The sequence below is a fragment of the Carya illinoinensis genome, chromosome 14, assembly GCF_018687715.1.
Source record: "Carya illinoinensis cultivar Pawnee chromosome 14, C.illinoinensisPawnee_v1, whole genome shotgun sequence".
NCBI classification, from domain to species: Eukaryota; Viridiplantae; Streptophyta; class Magnoliopsida; order Fagales; family Juglandaceae; genus Carya; species Carya illinoinensis.
Window position 1 is genome coordinate 5,171,321 of NC_056765.1, and position 14,291 is coordinate 5,185,611.

A 14,291-nucleotide genomic window follows, 5' to 3' on the forward strand; every position below is an offset into this window, starting at 1 on the left:
TTAGTAGGAGTGGAATCCGAAATAGGAGCACCTCACAAACTGAATCCCAGGAAAGCATGTATAACGAAAACGAAGGAAGCAGAAGCCGGTGAGACATTCTAACCCTGCACTAATTCTATATATAATATAAATCGAAACAAAAAGCTTATACAAGGTCAAAAACCATTTTTTATGAAAAATTACTGTACAGGAATTAACTGCTCTACTCATACAAAATCCTGAGACTCAGGTGTGCAGATAATCGCAAGAAGCTCCTTTCTTGCAATGCCCACTCTCATGGAACTTGCACACTCTTTGCCCCTTGAAAGGAGGCCTAGAACCCCCTCCTCCCCCTCCACCAAATGAGGACTGTCTGTTCCAAGACTTGCCACCACCATAACCAGAGTCTCCACCATGAGAACCTCTAACATTTTGGTTTGCTAGCATGTCTCCATTGTTGCCCAGATTCCCGGTGGGTGCAGCCCACCCAGGATTTGGATTTCCAGTAGGTGCTGGGCCTTGACCAGGAGCAACCCAACCGGGATTTCCGTTTCCCATTGGTAGCCCTTGACTGGCAGAGACCCAACCGGGAACCACAGTTCCAGGTGCAACCCATCCTGCAGTTCCATTTCCAGGTGCCGGTCCCTGAACAGAAGCACCCCAATTTAAGTTCGCATTTGATGGAACAGGTCCTCCCCAGCCCATGTGATGATTTCCTGGCACTGGACCCCAACCAGTATTTTGATTCTCTGGCCCTGGTCTTGTCCCGGAAGTTTGGTTCTCTCCAACACCTACGCCCCAAGTTAGGGTGGCTGGAGCCGGAGGCTGAATGTCTGATTGATTGCCTGGAACCGGATGTCTCCAAGGATTAGCTGGAGGCAAGCCCGAATAGCCTGCAGTGGGGTAAGTCCCCATTGGATTTCCTGTACTGAATGATGAAGCAGAATTATGGACAGATGGAGCATCACCCCAGTTTCCTTGAGCAAGTGGTTGCACAGGCGGAGTAGCAGGATTAATTGGTTCCACCTTCTGGTATGGAGCGCTTCCCCAGGCTTGGGATTCACTCCCAGGTAAAGGGCTTGAAGAAGTCATATCAGGTTTCGGAACTAAACTAGACCCCCATCCTTGAGATTCAGGATTAGCCAGAGACTGATTCAAATTTTGGAAATTAGTGCCATTATTCTTCATATTTACGTTGGGACTCATTGAAGCATCAGCCAAAACAGATTGTGGCACCGTCGATTGAGCATGCATTAAAAGGGCGTTTAAAGAACCTAGTAGCATACTATTATCTGGCTTGGGTATGGGAACTACCGCAGGATTTGAACTTGCACCAGTATTTTCTGCACCTCGAAGAGCACTCTCTAGGATAACGGCAGCAGGAGGTTGCGTCACATTACCACCTGAGAATGGACTGGCTTCCCTAATGGAAACAGATGATTGCAGAGAATTTTGCAACCGCTTATTTTCAGAAGACTGCCCCTTTGTCACCTCCGTGGTAGTTTGTAGTGGAGTAGGTGAAGGAAGGTTTGATGAATCCTTTTGGGGGTTGGGACCCCACCCATCCGAAGAAATATTTGGGACCTCAACCAACATAGCATGCTTGCCTGCAGGACTGATTTCATTTTGAGATCTCCAACTTCCTCCTACAGATTGGCCTGAAGAACCTCCAGTATTAGAATGTTGATTCAGAGCTCCACGATTCTCATCAAATTTTGATCTTTCACCAACTTGAGCTTCCATACCTTGCTGTAAGGGTGTTCCATGAGGTTTCCCAGAATATGAGGATGACATATGTGAATTTTGCACCACTTGAGCCTTTGGAAAACTGTGATCCACTAATGGTAGGTCTTTCTGGAACTTTCCAGCCAATGCATCAGTCAGAAGTAGAGAATCATTCTGTTTTTCACTGGTTCTCCAAATCTTCAGATCAGCAGGAAAATATCCGGTGTTGTTCCATTTTCGCAACTGCACCATGGAAAATGGTCCCTGGACTTTTCCAGACGGATCCTGATAATGCCACATTTTTTCTGTTTCATTGATTGTGGCAGCAGATTGAGCCACTGCAGTAGAGTGAGATGCTGCTGCAATTTCTGACACAGCAAGATTTGTTTCAGACTTTGCCACAGAGTGGACTGTAAAAGCGCCATGTCCTGAAGTCTCAGCACTTCTTTGCTTCTCCCAACTTCTTGCTTGCTGTGTTTCTCTGTCTCTTCCTTGATTCCGTTCATTCACCATGTCTCTACCGCTAGTAGTATCATCTCCTTTATAAGAGAACCCTTTACTAGACATATTCCTGCTTAATTCTCTACTCGTGTCAGAATAGTTCCTAGTCCCACCCCAGGAATCACTAAAAGCGGGACCTCCTGTTTGCGGAGAAACTGATTCACTTGCCTTCCGGCCAAAATCAGTACCTCTTGGTCTTATGTAAGTTTCTGCATGCACTAGAAACAAAGTCACTCAGTAATTGATAAATAAAAATGAAACAAACAGAAAAACTTAGTGCTGAAAGGGACCTTGTCTCTTATCATATCTTTCACCTTCATCTTCTTCTGATTCATAACTAGGATCCATGTTTGAGTCAGCATGTATTTCTGGAAATTCATCCAGTCTACGCTGGCGCTCCTCAGGTGTCTTAAGAAGTTGCAACTTCTCTACACATTCTCTAAGCGTGAAAGGAGTCAAGGATTTCTTATAGACTAATACTGTATTGCCTTAATTCAAACTAGATCACACATAAATTTGGCTCAACTCTGAGCCTAGTTTGGATAGCAAGATACTCTCATCTCAATATCCAAACACCACAAACACAAACACTTTCCAACTTCAAATCTTCAACTTTTTCATCTAATCATTACAGCTTTCCCCAACTTCCAAATAAAATACAAAAAATAATTCAATTTTTTTTTATAAGTAAATAAATTATATTTATCCAAAAATAGGCAAAAGCCTGATACAATATATAGTTTCCGTAGCTAGGTAAAAAAATAATTCAACTTTTCAAATCCCAAAACAAAAATTCTATTAAAAAATTCTATTCTAACAATATTTTTATTTTATAATATTTTTATTCAACTTTTTCTCTCATTTCCCAAAACCTGATAAACATATTAACTCAAACCATTTCACTACTATTCACAGATCATCTCATCTCACTATCCAAACAAGGCTGATAGTGAATTAAATTCTTTTTTTTTTTCTGATAAAAAAATTAACGAAAGAGAAACTAACAAAAAGCAACAATAACCATAACCCTCAAGCCACACTTCCCTGCCTGTTAGAAACTGAAAAAACCAGATAAAAGCAAACCAACTGCATAAACAATAACAGGATAAGTCGAGGTGCGCGTAAGCTGGTCCGGACACCCACGGATATGAAAAAAAAAAACAATAAAAGGATAAAAAAAAGTCTTGAAGAGTAAAGGATATTCCTTCCTACGCCCTTTTTCACTTGCTCGATCACGGAGATGACTAAGTCGCACTATCTCTGCTTCCAGCCACTGTATTAGAACAGAAAGCATAATGCATCAGACAGGAAATAAAAAATGAACAAGGTGGGGCACAAGATGCTATCTAATATCCATGCAATAACACAAAATCAAACATGAAGACATTATGTGGGGAAGTAAAAGAAATCTATTCAATCCACACTAGAAGCAGCTCGCACAATGAATAGAGCTTAAGTATAATTATCTCTCAAGAGTTAAAATTAAATTTTTAAAGAAAAAATCTTGTCGATAAATTACGAAGTTAGATGGGAAAATGTCAGGAAATCTTTAAATAGCTTTTATGTTCTATAATCTCCATCGTGCGAGAGTTACGCAAAACATCACTAGGACTTAATTCTGACTTTGCCAATACAAACCTAGGATGGTGACGGGACTTGGGACAGCAAATTCCAACCAGCCACAGCCTTCTCCTACTTGAAGGATATCTGCAACCTAGTATACATCTCCTACCAGTAGTATCAGTCTTGTATAGGTTACTTTGATCCAAACATGACTAGACAAGTTCCGCAAATGATCTTAGGATCAAAGAACATCATCTCCTCTCATATCAAGATGTGGATGATGAGATCTTTTTCAACCTATCCTCTAAAAACAATGAGTGATCGTTGGATGAAATTGGGGAATTTTTCTTTAAAACTCTATGTCTTTGGGCTAAGGCTAATGTAATGAATGGTGATGACGTGTTGGAGTTTTTCTAGTTTTTTTTTTCTATCTTTTTAGTCGCTGTATGTAGGTATTTCCCCTCGCATACTTCCTGTGTACTTGGGCTATGCCTATTTATGGTAATAAAACTCTTATTAATTATCAAAAAAAAAAACAAATTACCAATTAATGTTTTTCTAAAATGTTTCTTGCAGATTATTTCTCCCATCTGTCAATACAACAAACATATTCAGAAAACCTATTCATAGTTCTAAAATATCAAGCATAGGCATGCAATCAGCAAAAATCAATAGAAATAACATTTGAAAGAAAGAATCCTACATCTTTGACCCTGACCTCCTGAAGTACCATTGCTTTCTCCTGAATATCTCCCTACAAACGACCATTTTTCTCAGTAAATAGACAGTTTAGATGCTTAATGTTAAAAAATTAAATTAAATTAAATTAAAAAAAAAACGTTGGAGATAGGGCATATAATCACCACAGTCAGCCTGTTGATAAGTCCACACTTTATGCTTTGGCGTAGTCGCTTGCATTCATCCTAGAGGCAAAAAAGAAGAAATGAATAGATATTTAAAAGAATCCACAAAACAAGTGGGCAGAAATCTTCAAACCAAATGTATGCGCTACAAATTTGGACATAATTGACACCCAGGACAACGACAATAAATACATAAACAAATAAAAATTGTAAAGTTTCTATGTTGAACGACTTGAATCACCTCAGTGAACTCTTGATTTGAGATTATATCAATTGATACGATCTCTGTCTTGTTTAAATTTAATATTTCTAGCAAGATATCTGTCATCTTTTTACCAACTTTATAGGGCTCAGCAGCTTTGCATGTACCTGTCACAAATCCATTACAAAACTTTATGATCTTGCAAGACTTATTCCCAATACACTCAGATCAACAAGGCACAGCAAAATTTATCTAAATACTTACCTACAACTTGGACCAGCCTATACAAATCTTGCTTTTGACCACTACCAGAAATCCTTATTCTCACAAAAGAACCAACAACTTTGTCATGTAACATTTCCATATCTTCAATAAGTTCCTCCACTAAATTACGTCTTAAGTAAATTAGATTAATGTTGTGAATATCAATGGCTGCATAGTCGTCAAGATTTGATTGAGGTCCCCTCTCATCACCCTTCTTACGAGTTTTACGTTTCTTATCTCTACCAGTCTTTACAAGGGCATCAGAGATCCCAGCATTCTCCAACTGACTAGATTCAGTATCAACTACACTTCCTTGAAGATCATCAGCCTGAGAATCCTCTTTTATAAGAAAATGGGATTCAAGAAGCTTTAACATTTCAAAATGCCCCACACGTGGTTTCCCAAACAGACTCTGAAGCCTTGAATCACAAATTATTTGACTTTTACGCCGAGGATCTCGAAGTTTGTTTCTCTTTATGTACTCTAGCAAGAGAGCCTGCACATCAAACTGAGACAAAACAGATCTGTCACCATTTTTCATGTGCATAACAAACGCCAAGAGGTCTTTTGATGCCCATTCAGCATTTCCATCTGTGGAAGGACCTTCAGCACGAGTTGCTCGTGCTGGGGCTGGTGAATCAGTTTCCTTGGATCGGGGCTTCAACCTTTTCTTGGCCCTCCTTTTAGAGCTACTTATTTCTATATTACCACAGGAACTGTCTGAATCTGACCCCTCATCATTATTAGCGTCATAAAGTTCATCAGGAGATTCCTGTTTACCAGCAAATCCATCAGACTCTTTCCACGGATTTTTAGCTTGATTGAGTTCTTCTAAAGTCAGGGACAGCTTCTCTTTTAAATCGATATAGTATTCCTTGAAAAGATACTCCCAACTACTTTTGTCATCAAAATCTACTTGACCCTGCATCAACATAAACAAGGGAGTAAAGAGAGAATCAGAATGCTAATAGCCAATACATATTGGAATAATGTAACAACCCAAGGAACGCCCAAGCCACATCTAGAATCCCTTGGAATTTCATTATTATGGGTTTGAGCTTCTCCCTCACAAACAATGTGGGATCTCATTCACCACCTTTCCAAGAAAAAAATAATCCTGGTTATTGCATATAAACATAAAAGGAACAAAAACACACACCAAGCAGATATAAACAGCAGGCTGGGTGGGGTAAGCCTACATGCAATGGCAGATTTCACAAAAAGGTTAGTAATTAATGGGGGGAAATGAGGGAGAAAACGACAGTAAAATAAAACTTTTTGTAACTGACGAGTATTATTTTAGCTGGGAAACTCATTATAGCATTTTTTCATGAATGTTCCAAGGATGGGACAATATCCATTCAGGACAGACTAACACTTGAGAATGACCCTAGAGATTCCTAGACATCAGTCCATTCAACCTAAGATCTTTTGTCTGCTATTCACCTCCTCTAAAATCGTTCCCTGCATCATCTCTATCATATCATTTTCCACTACTTCTAACGATATTTTTAAATCTAACCTATTATCCCCCCCTAATTGAATCAAATCACTATCTATGAAGGGCATTCATTGGTCTTTTGCAGCCAAAAGAAAACCATTATATGTGACTTATCTTTTCATCAACATATGCCACCCCTAAATTTCAGTCACTTTCCTAGGAGAAGAGCAGTCAAGCTTGCAAAGAAGCATCCCTTGTTTCTTAAGAAGAGATGGGACCCTCTGTCCCAAACCATTTATTCCTTCAAGTTATCGGATAAAGAATCCATGCCTTGGCCACTGCAGAAGGCCAAACTTCAGATCAATGGACTCGACGTACAATTCAATTTTACAGCTCACAATGCTTTAATGGTCAGCTTATGCACTAACCCAAAATGTTTCACACATGCAGTGCAGCTAGAGCAACACTACCCAAAGTGAATGCAGAATTAGTAACAAATACACTACAGCATGCGCATTTAATCGACAGAACTAGCAAGGTCTCCAATTAATAAAGAGAAAATGGAATAAAAAAGAATGCCCAATAATTAAACCGTAAAGATGGATAAATTATGAGGCCTTTTAATACACTTCAGTTCCCCAACCATTTCACATACATAATTTAAACTGCATCTACATTGTTCATCATTCACATCACTAACAAGGAGAATGATCCATCCAAGGCAAAGCACATGCAAAGAACCCAAAAAAAAAGGGGGAGGCGATTAAAAAGCATAAAGCACATACCATATCCTTGTTTCCTTGCAGATTGTGTTCAATTAACATGACCGTTTTCATACATGCTGCACAGAAGCCTTTGTTTCTTCTCACACATAAGATAACTGCATCTCTGATGCATGCCTTGCACAAGGAAAATGTACAAGTATAACACATATAGTAGGCATTCTTCTCACAGTTGCTACACAGGTGCCAACCTAAAATCCATAACATAGTAATGCTTTAATTAAATAGATTTACAGTTTGGAATCCAACAGGTAATAGTAACTAAACAGAACTTAAAAAATAGTAACTTAACAAAAACAGATCATGAAAACTAAAGGTCATATGATAGTCTCATGATTCTTGGAAATATAAAGATCAATATTTACACATAATGCTATGAATATATTGAGTAGGAGTTAGCCAATGGAAAAAGAAATGCAACCACAAGAATTACTGGTATGGGATACAATTGCCCGATTTTGTGGAATCACACCATTTCAAGCTTTCACCATGAAGTGTCTATGCAGGCGTGGACCTACAATGGTCCATTGCGCCCCATCCCCACAAAAAAATAAAAATAAAATAAAATAAAACTAAAAAATAAAACTACTATCAGAGTTAGTATTTTGTATGGTCCCAAAAATTTAGAACTCCTATGGGAAGCTCTGGGAGTTAGCATTTTGTATGAAATGCCCCCACAATTAAATTTTGGTCATCCTCCACCAATAAAAATAAAAATAAAAGCTTTTTGTCCCCAGAACAAAACAAAATGAAGTTTTAGCTGTAGCACTAGTAAAACAAAAAAGGTTTAATTTGAATGTGGGAATACTAGGCTTATTAATAAGGGCTTCTGACTCACGTATATATCTTGTGACTTGGCTATGCCTATTATATTATGAATAAAACTTCTTGATTACCTATAAAAAAAAATTAATAAGGGTTTCTGAAGTTTTCAAAGTCTCATATGTTTAAACTCAAATCTGTACGTCCACATGAAATAAACTCCATATAGCCCAAAAAAATCCAAACACTATACAAGCCCCTCTATTCCTCCTCTCTCACTTCTCTCTATTACGATTATGGTTTCTCAATGTGTAACTTTTATAAACAGTTATGACTTATGACTTACAATGAATTTTAATTTTTTTTTTTATAGGTAATAAGAACAATGGATTTCAAATTTAAGACTAATTAGTTTTTTGTTTGCAGATACACACACGCACATATATAGAAAGTCTACATAACTATATGCTCGCTTATTGAGTCCCCCCCCCCCCCCCCCCCCCCCCCAAAAACAAAAGAAAAGAAACACCAACACACACTTAGAAAACCCTTGTTCCACCCATGTCTTTGGTGGTAATTTCATAAAGTACTTGATTCAAAAGAGGGATTTACATACAAAATCCTAGACAAAAGGAAACGGTACAATTAAATGTGCCGTAATAATACAAACACAAAATTCTACCAGAGAATTTCAATGGAAAGAAAGAGGACTAATAAAACTTAATGTACTAAATTAGCTGCACACTTATCAAAAACTCAGTAAAAGATTAGGTTTCTTGCTAGGCTCTTGATGGTTCCTTGTATGGGGTTCATGTTTAGAGACTTCGGGAGTGTTTAGCCTATCCAAGATAAAGCCGAAGTGAAATAAACGAGAAAATAAAAGATAAGGCCTAGGAATCTACCCCCAGCTTTCCAAGCAATCACGTTTAGGAAACCCCAGCTTGGTTGTAATCACACTAACGAAGAAAAAGGCCCATCACACCCTCGTAACACTAAGAAATATGCTGCTAGAATTTTATCCAAATCATTCTATATGACAGACTGATTACCCAAAAAACTCTCATAAAACATTAATATAGGCAACTCCCAATACTTTTGCTAGACGAGAAAGTAAAAACAAAAATAAGATGCATGGGCCTCAGGTTGACCACTCCCACAAGTCAAAAAATCACTCATGAGCCTCAGTTTTTTTTTTTTTTTTTTTCTTCAGCAGACCTTAACTCTTTCCACAACTTCAAACTTTAGCATAGCTGATGAAATCCAAATTTGCTAGTAGCCAAAAATTACCTTCACACAATCAAGAAATTAACAACCCAAGTTATCACAAGAAAGAGGAATACTTCACAGGCGAATAACCAAGATGACAAGCTTGCAAAACTTAAAACAGTGTGTTGGTCAATGATTGTAAATTGAACTTCTAGTCCATCACACCAGTCCACTCCTGGCTATTGTGTACATCAACCATTTGAAAAAGAAAAAGAAAGAATGTACATTCAAACCAGGAAGAGTACTAAAGATGAGTAGTTTTTAATGTTCTCGATTTCCATATGATGCTAGGAAAAAGGAACATAAAGATCAGATGAAGTGCATAAACTAGACTGCAAGAACAAAAAATAATGTCTATAGCATAAAACAAACAATACTATTTTTACCATCAAAGTTCTACAGTTACAGCTAAGGTTCATCTGAGTCAGAAGTTCATTGCTTTAAAGGTCACATCATATGTACACCATCAATTACCAAAACCTTAACAACACCAACTCAAAGTGAGAGAGAGAGAGAGAGAGAGAGAGAGAGAGAGAGAGAGAGAGAGAATCAAAGGCCAAAAACAGCAACATACCACAATTCCATCGACCCTTAGCTCGAAAGAATGCCTCATCGCGATTAACACAGGAAGGATGGTACGCCTTAGGGCATCCCCTAATAATTTTGAAAAGACAAATTTAATTGAATTATTAACAAAATTTGATGAAGAAGCAAAATACTGGTATGAAAATTTTCACAAAGAAAATGATAGTGGTAATCACACCTGCGATCACAAAGCACCAGATCACCCCCATCAAAGCAAATGAAACAAACATCCTCTTCAATCTTCTTCCTTGCTAGGACTCTCACAGGGGCCCGAGAATTCTTGCCACGCTTTCTCTTCCCTCCACCACTACCCCCACTCGCTTCCACCACCTCTATCTCCTCTTTCACATCCATTTCATCCACACCCTCTGTGATTTCCTCTTCAATTTGTGCCACCTCAACCGCTTCTGAATCCTCTGCTTCCATTGCGTTCTCTTTCTCTGCCAAGTCCTCCCCTGCCTCCACAATCTCATCTTCCAATTCACCTGCATTTGCTACATCTACAACTTCTTTCATTCCATCTACATGGCCACCAAAATCTGTATCCACCGCTAAGCCTGCCAAAACCATCTCCTCAGCCACTGGAACTGCCAAATCCATCATCTTAGTCACTGGACCTGTCAAATCCGTCTCCTCAGCCAATGGGTCTGTAAAGTCCATTTCCTCAGGCACTGGGCCTGAAAAATCCACATTCTCTGCTACTCGATCATCCAAATTTGTATCCTCCATCAATTCTGGCAAGTCAGCCCCACCCTTCGTCTCTACTGCCTCCCTTGTTTCCACCATGTCAGGCCCATCCCCCTCTGCAACCTTTCTCAATTCCATCTCCTCAACCAATGGGCCTCTAAAATCCCTTTCTTCAGTTACTGGTCCTAACAAATCCACATTCTCTGCTACTTGACCATCAAAATTCGTCTCCTCTGTCACTTCTACCAAGTCAGGCCCATCCTCCATCTCTGCAGCCTCCCTTGTCTCCACCAAGTGAGGCTCATCCTTCTCTACAACCTTTGCCAAGTCAGCCCCATCTGTCTCTTCAGCCAATGGGTCTGTAAAATCTGGTCCTGAAAAATCCACATTCTCTGCTACTCGATCATCCAAATTCGTATCTTCCATTGGTTCTGGCAAATCAGCCCCACCCTCTGTCACTACTGCCTCCCTTATTTCCACCAAATCAGGCCGATCCTCCCCTGCAACCTCTCTCAATTCCATCTCCTCAACCAATGGGCCTGTAAAATCCATTTCTTCAATTACTGGGCCTGACAAATCCACATTCTCAGCTACTCGGCCATCAAAATTCGTCTCCCCTGTCACTTCTACCAAGTCGGTCCCACCTTCAATCTCTACAGCCTCGCTCGTCTCCACCAAGTGAGGCTCATCCTCCTCTACAACCTTTGACAAGTCAGCCCCATCCTCCTGTGAAAGCTTTTTCATCTTCACCAAGTCAGCCATGTCGTCCTTCTCAGCAACCTCTGGCACTTCCACCAAGTGAGCCACATTGTCCTCCGCCACAATCTTTGGTAATTCCACCAACTCAGTTGCATCCTCTTTCTCTGCAGCCTCTGTCGTTTCTGCCAAATCGAATACACAGTCCTCCTCTGTTTCAACCAATTCGGCCACATCCTCTTTCTCTGCAGCATCAGACGTTTCTCCCAAATCTGACACATCCTCCTTCTCTACGACCTCCGTCATTTCCACCGAGTCAGGCACATCCTTCCCCTCCACCAAGTCAGCTGCATCATCCTTCTCTGCAACCTCCATCGTGACCGCCAAGTGAGAATAACCCTTTTCCTCGACCACGTAAGGCACATCATTGGCTGCATCAGCCACATCCGCCAACCCAGTCTGCTCGGTTCCATCAGCTAAGTGTCCAACGGAACCTGCCTCCTCGGCCACTTCCGTCTCCTGCATGGCACCATCCTGCGTCATGTCACCCATCTCCTGCTCAACTCCAAATCGCAAGCATATCTTTTTCTCCGTTCTGCACTTTTATTTTTTTGCCAACAGCATCACAACCCCTGTTTTTCTTTCAAATTAGCGTCCTCACAAAAAATTGTTACCTCCAGATTCAACAAATAGAAAAGAATAACACGAACCCAGATTCGAAATCACACGGGAATGCAACGTCATTTGGGTATTGGAGGGGGGAATCAAAAACCGAGGAAACCAATTATTGAAAAAAAACCATACAAATGCGAATACATAAACAAAAATATTTAAAAAAGAAAAGAAAAGAAAACAACAAATTAGCCCTAACCCTAAATATTGAACCTGAAATAATTAGGAGATGAGAGGAATGAACCTGATGTGGCGGTTCTCCTTGACGCAGCTGCTGCTGCTGCTGCTTCTTCGAGAGCAGGGGGGGTAAATAAAGACGCACGAACACAAACGGTAAGTTTACGTGAGTCTGTGAAAAAGTGTGAGGTTTTGAGGGAGAGCCAGAGCAGTCGCTAACCGTGGGTTTGACAAATTACCGCCATAGCCCCACAATTACCCTTAAATATAAAATACATATGCGCCCAATACTTCTAAATTTCTAATTTCTAAATATTTAGGAAAGAATTATTTTATTAGAAAATGATAATTTTCGCGTAAATGTATAAGCATTACGTAATTATTTTGAATAAAATAAATAAATAAATAAATAATTTATATGATAAAGAATTAATTTTTTTATAGTAGATTCTACTCTTTTTTAAATCAAATATACAGCATTTACACACTCCACGACTGTACATAGCATTATTCTATTTTATTTTAATGTATACATTAAATTATAAAATTTGATTTATAATTTTAAAAATTATCTTTTAGATCAAATTATACTACATAAGTAGTGTGTGCTCCATATGTCTTATATTACTCTACATTTGTGTACAAAAACAAAACAAAACAAAATAAACAACTATTATTTATTTTCTTTATCCTCTCTTTCTTTATAATCATCGCATTTACTATTTCATTTATAAAACATTATCAAATTGTAATATTATTAGAATATTGTATTCTAATAAAGAGAAAAATAATCATGATAAAAATTTTATAAAACGTAAAAAATGAAGAGATTTCATAAAATATAAGATGAACAATGTTTTTCATCTTTTATTTTTTAGTTTTTAAACTTTTCTATTTGGGGTATTTTTTTTTGTTTTGATAGCATAAAGACATTGCAATCATATTAATATATGAGAGAACTATTAATGAAAAAATCGAAAGATCTAAGAAATATTTATAATGAATAAAAAAATATTTAAATGATATAGAAAATAAATAAATAAACTAATGTAAAAGTTTAGATGCCGCCTTGAAGAATCAAGGACTTAGGTCTCATTTGGATACGCAGTTAGTCTCATCTCGTCTCGTCTCATCTTACATCATCTCAACATACTTTTCAATTTCTCTTTCATACTTTTTCATTAATCATTACTAGTTAGGTCCTATTTGGATACACAGTTAATCCTCACACGCTGCTCACAATTGCATGTGGTCATCACGCGCCACCCCTTCTAGCAACTCTTCTTACCACATGTGCCGAATTATCGAAATTGCCACCACCAGATCTTTTAGGTATAACTTTTGTAGTTGAAAAGATAAGTATGTTGCCTTCATGTGCCGTCAAAGTTTATTGGAGTTGATCTAAACTGTAATCCATTATTTTTTCGTTTTTATTTTCCTTACTGTACAGTAAACATAAAACAATGAGTTCGTCTCTTGGACATTTTGTTTGAAGAGGTTGAGTTTTTCCTTTCTTATGAAATGTGAGGTTGAGTCTCTTTTCTTAAGCAAAGTGTTGTCTCTTGGACATTTGTCTATAGAAACTTAGAGTGTCAAAAGCAATGAAGTTCATACCAGTCCAATAGTGCATTGGTGGAGCTCCAAATGGTTGATATGGGGATATCACTACATGTATCCGATCATAAATATAAATTTCTCTTAATGAATGAATGAATGATGAAATTTCTCTTAAAAAATTTCAAAATAAAAATAATATTAAAAAATAATTTTTTAACTTTATAATATTTTTATTCGAATTTTTCTCTCATTTCTCAAAAACCAATAAAAATGTTAACTTAAACTATTTCATTACTATTCACACATTTCTCGTATCTTCTCATTTCATTTGACTATCCAAACAAGGTCTTAATTTTTTGCTCTTACCAACACAGCACATGTATGATTTTGAAGGAATTCCTAGAAGTTGCATCAAGGCTTTTTAGTGCTGGTTAGGGGTAGAAGAACATTGCCCCTTTGGGAACTTTCTGATGGGAAAAACACTTTAGCCACAAATATATTACATAAAAACAAATCCACAAACTAACATGGTATAAAATGGTACATCAAATTATAAAGTAAATCTAGTG

The 14,291-nt window shown here is 38.1% G+C and overlaps 1 protein-coding gene across 4 annotated transcripts; it reads right to left on the bottom strand.

Moving 5' to 3' along the window:
• Nucleotides 1-89: 89 nt before the first annotated feature.
• On the bottom strand, nt 90-12,394 carry LOC122293352 (zinc finger CCCH domain-containing protein 19-like). Of its 4 annotated transcripts, none has more exons than XM_043101908.1 (11): nt 12,233-12,394; nt 10,112-11,948; nt 9,923-10,002; nt 7,324-7,511; nt 5,098-6,019; nt 4,873-5,000; nt 4,632-4,691; nt 4,472-4,522; nt 3,408-3,478; nt 2,520-2,650; nt 90-2,414 (listed from the first exon to the last, which is right to left on the bottom strand). In XM_043101908.1, the coding sequence occupies exons 2-11, from the start codon at nt 11,866-11,868 to the stop codon at nt 226-228; spliced, it is 5,577 nt and encodes a 1,858-aa protein (XP_042957842.1). In that variant the 5' UTR covers nt 11,869-11,948; nt 12,233-12,394; the 3' UTR covers nt 90-225. The 4 variants fall into 4 exon arrangements, with proteins under 4 accessions (XP_042957842.1, XP_042957841.1, XP_042957840.1 ...); XM_043101907.1 differs by having other exon boundaries at nt 90-2,423; XM_043101906.1 differs by having other exon boundaries at nt 2,496-2,650.
• Nucleotides 12,395-14,291: the final 1,897 nt, after the last annotated feature.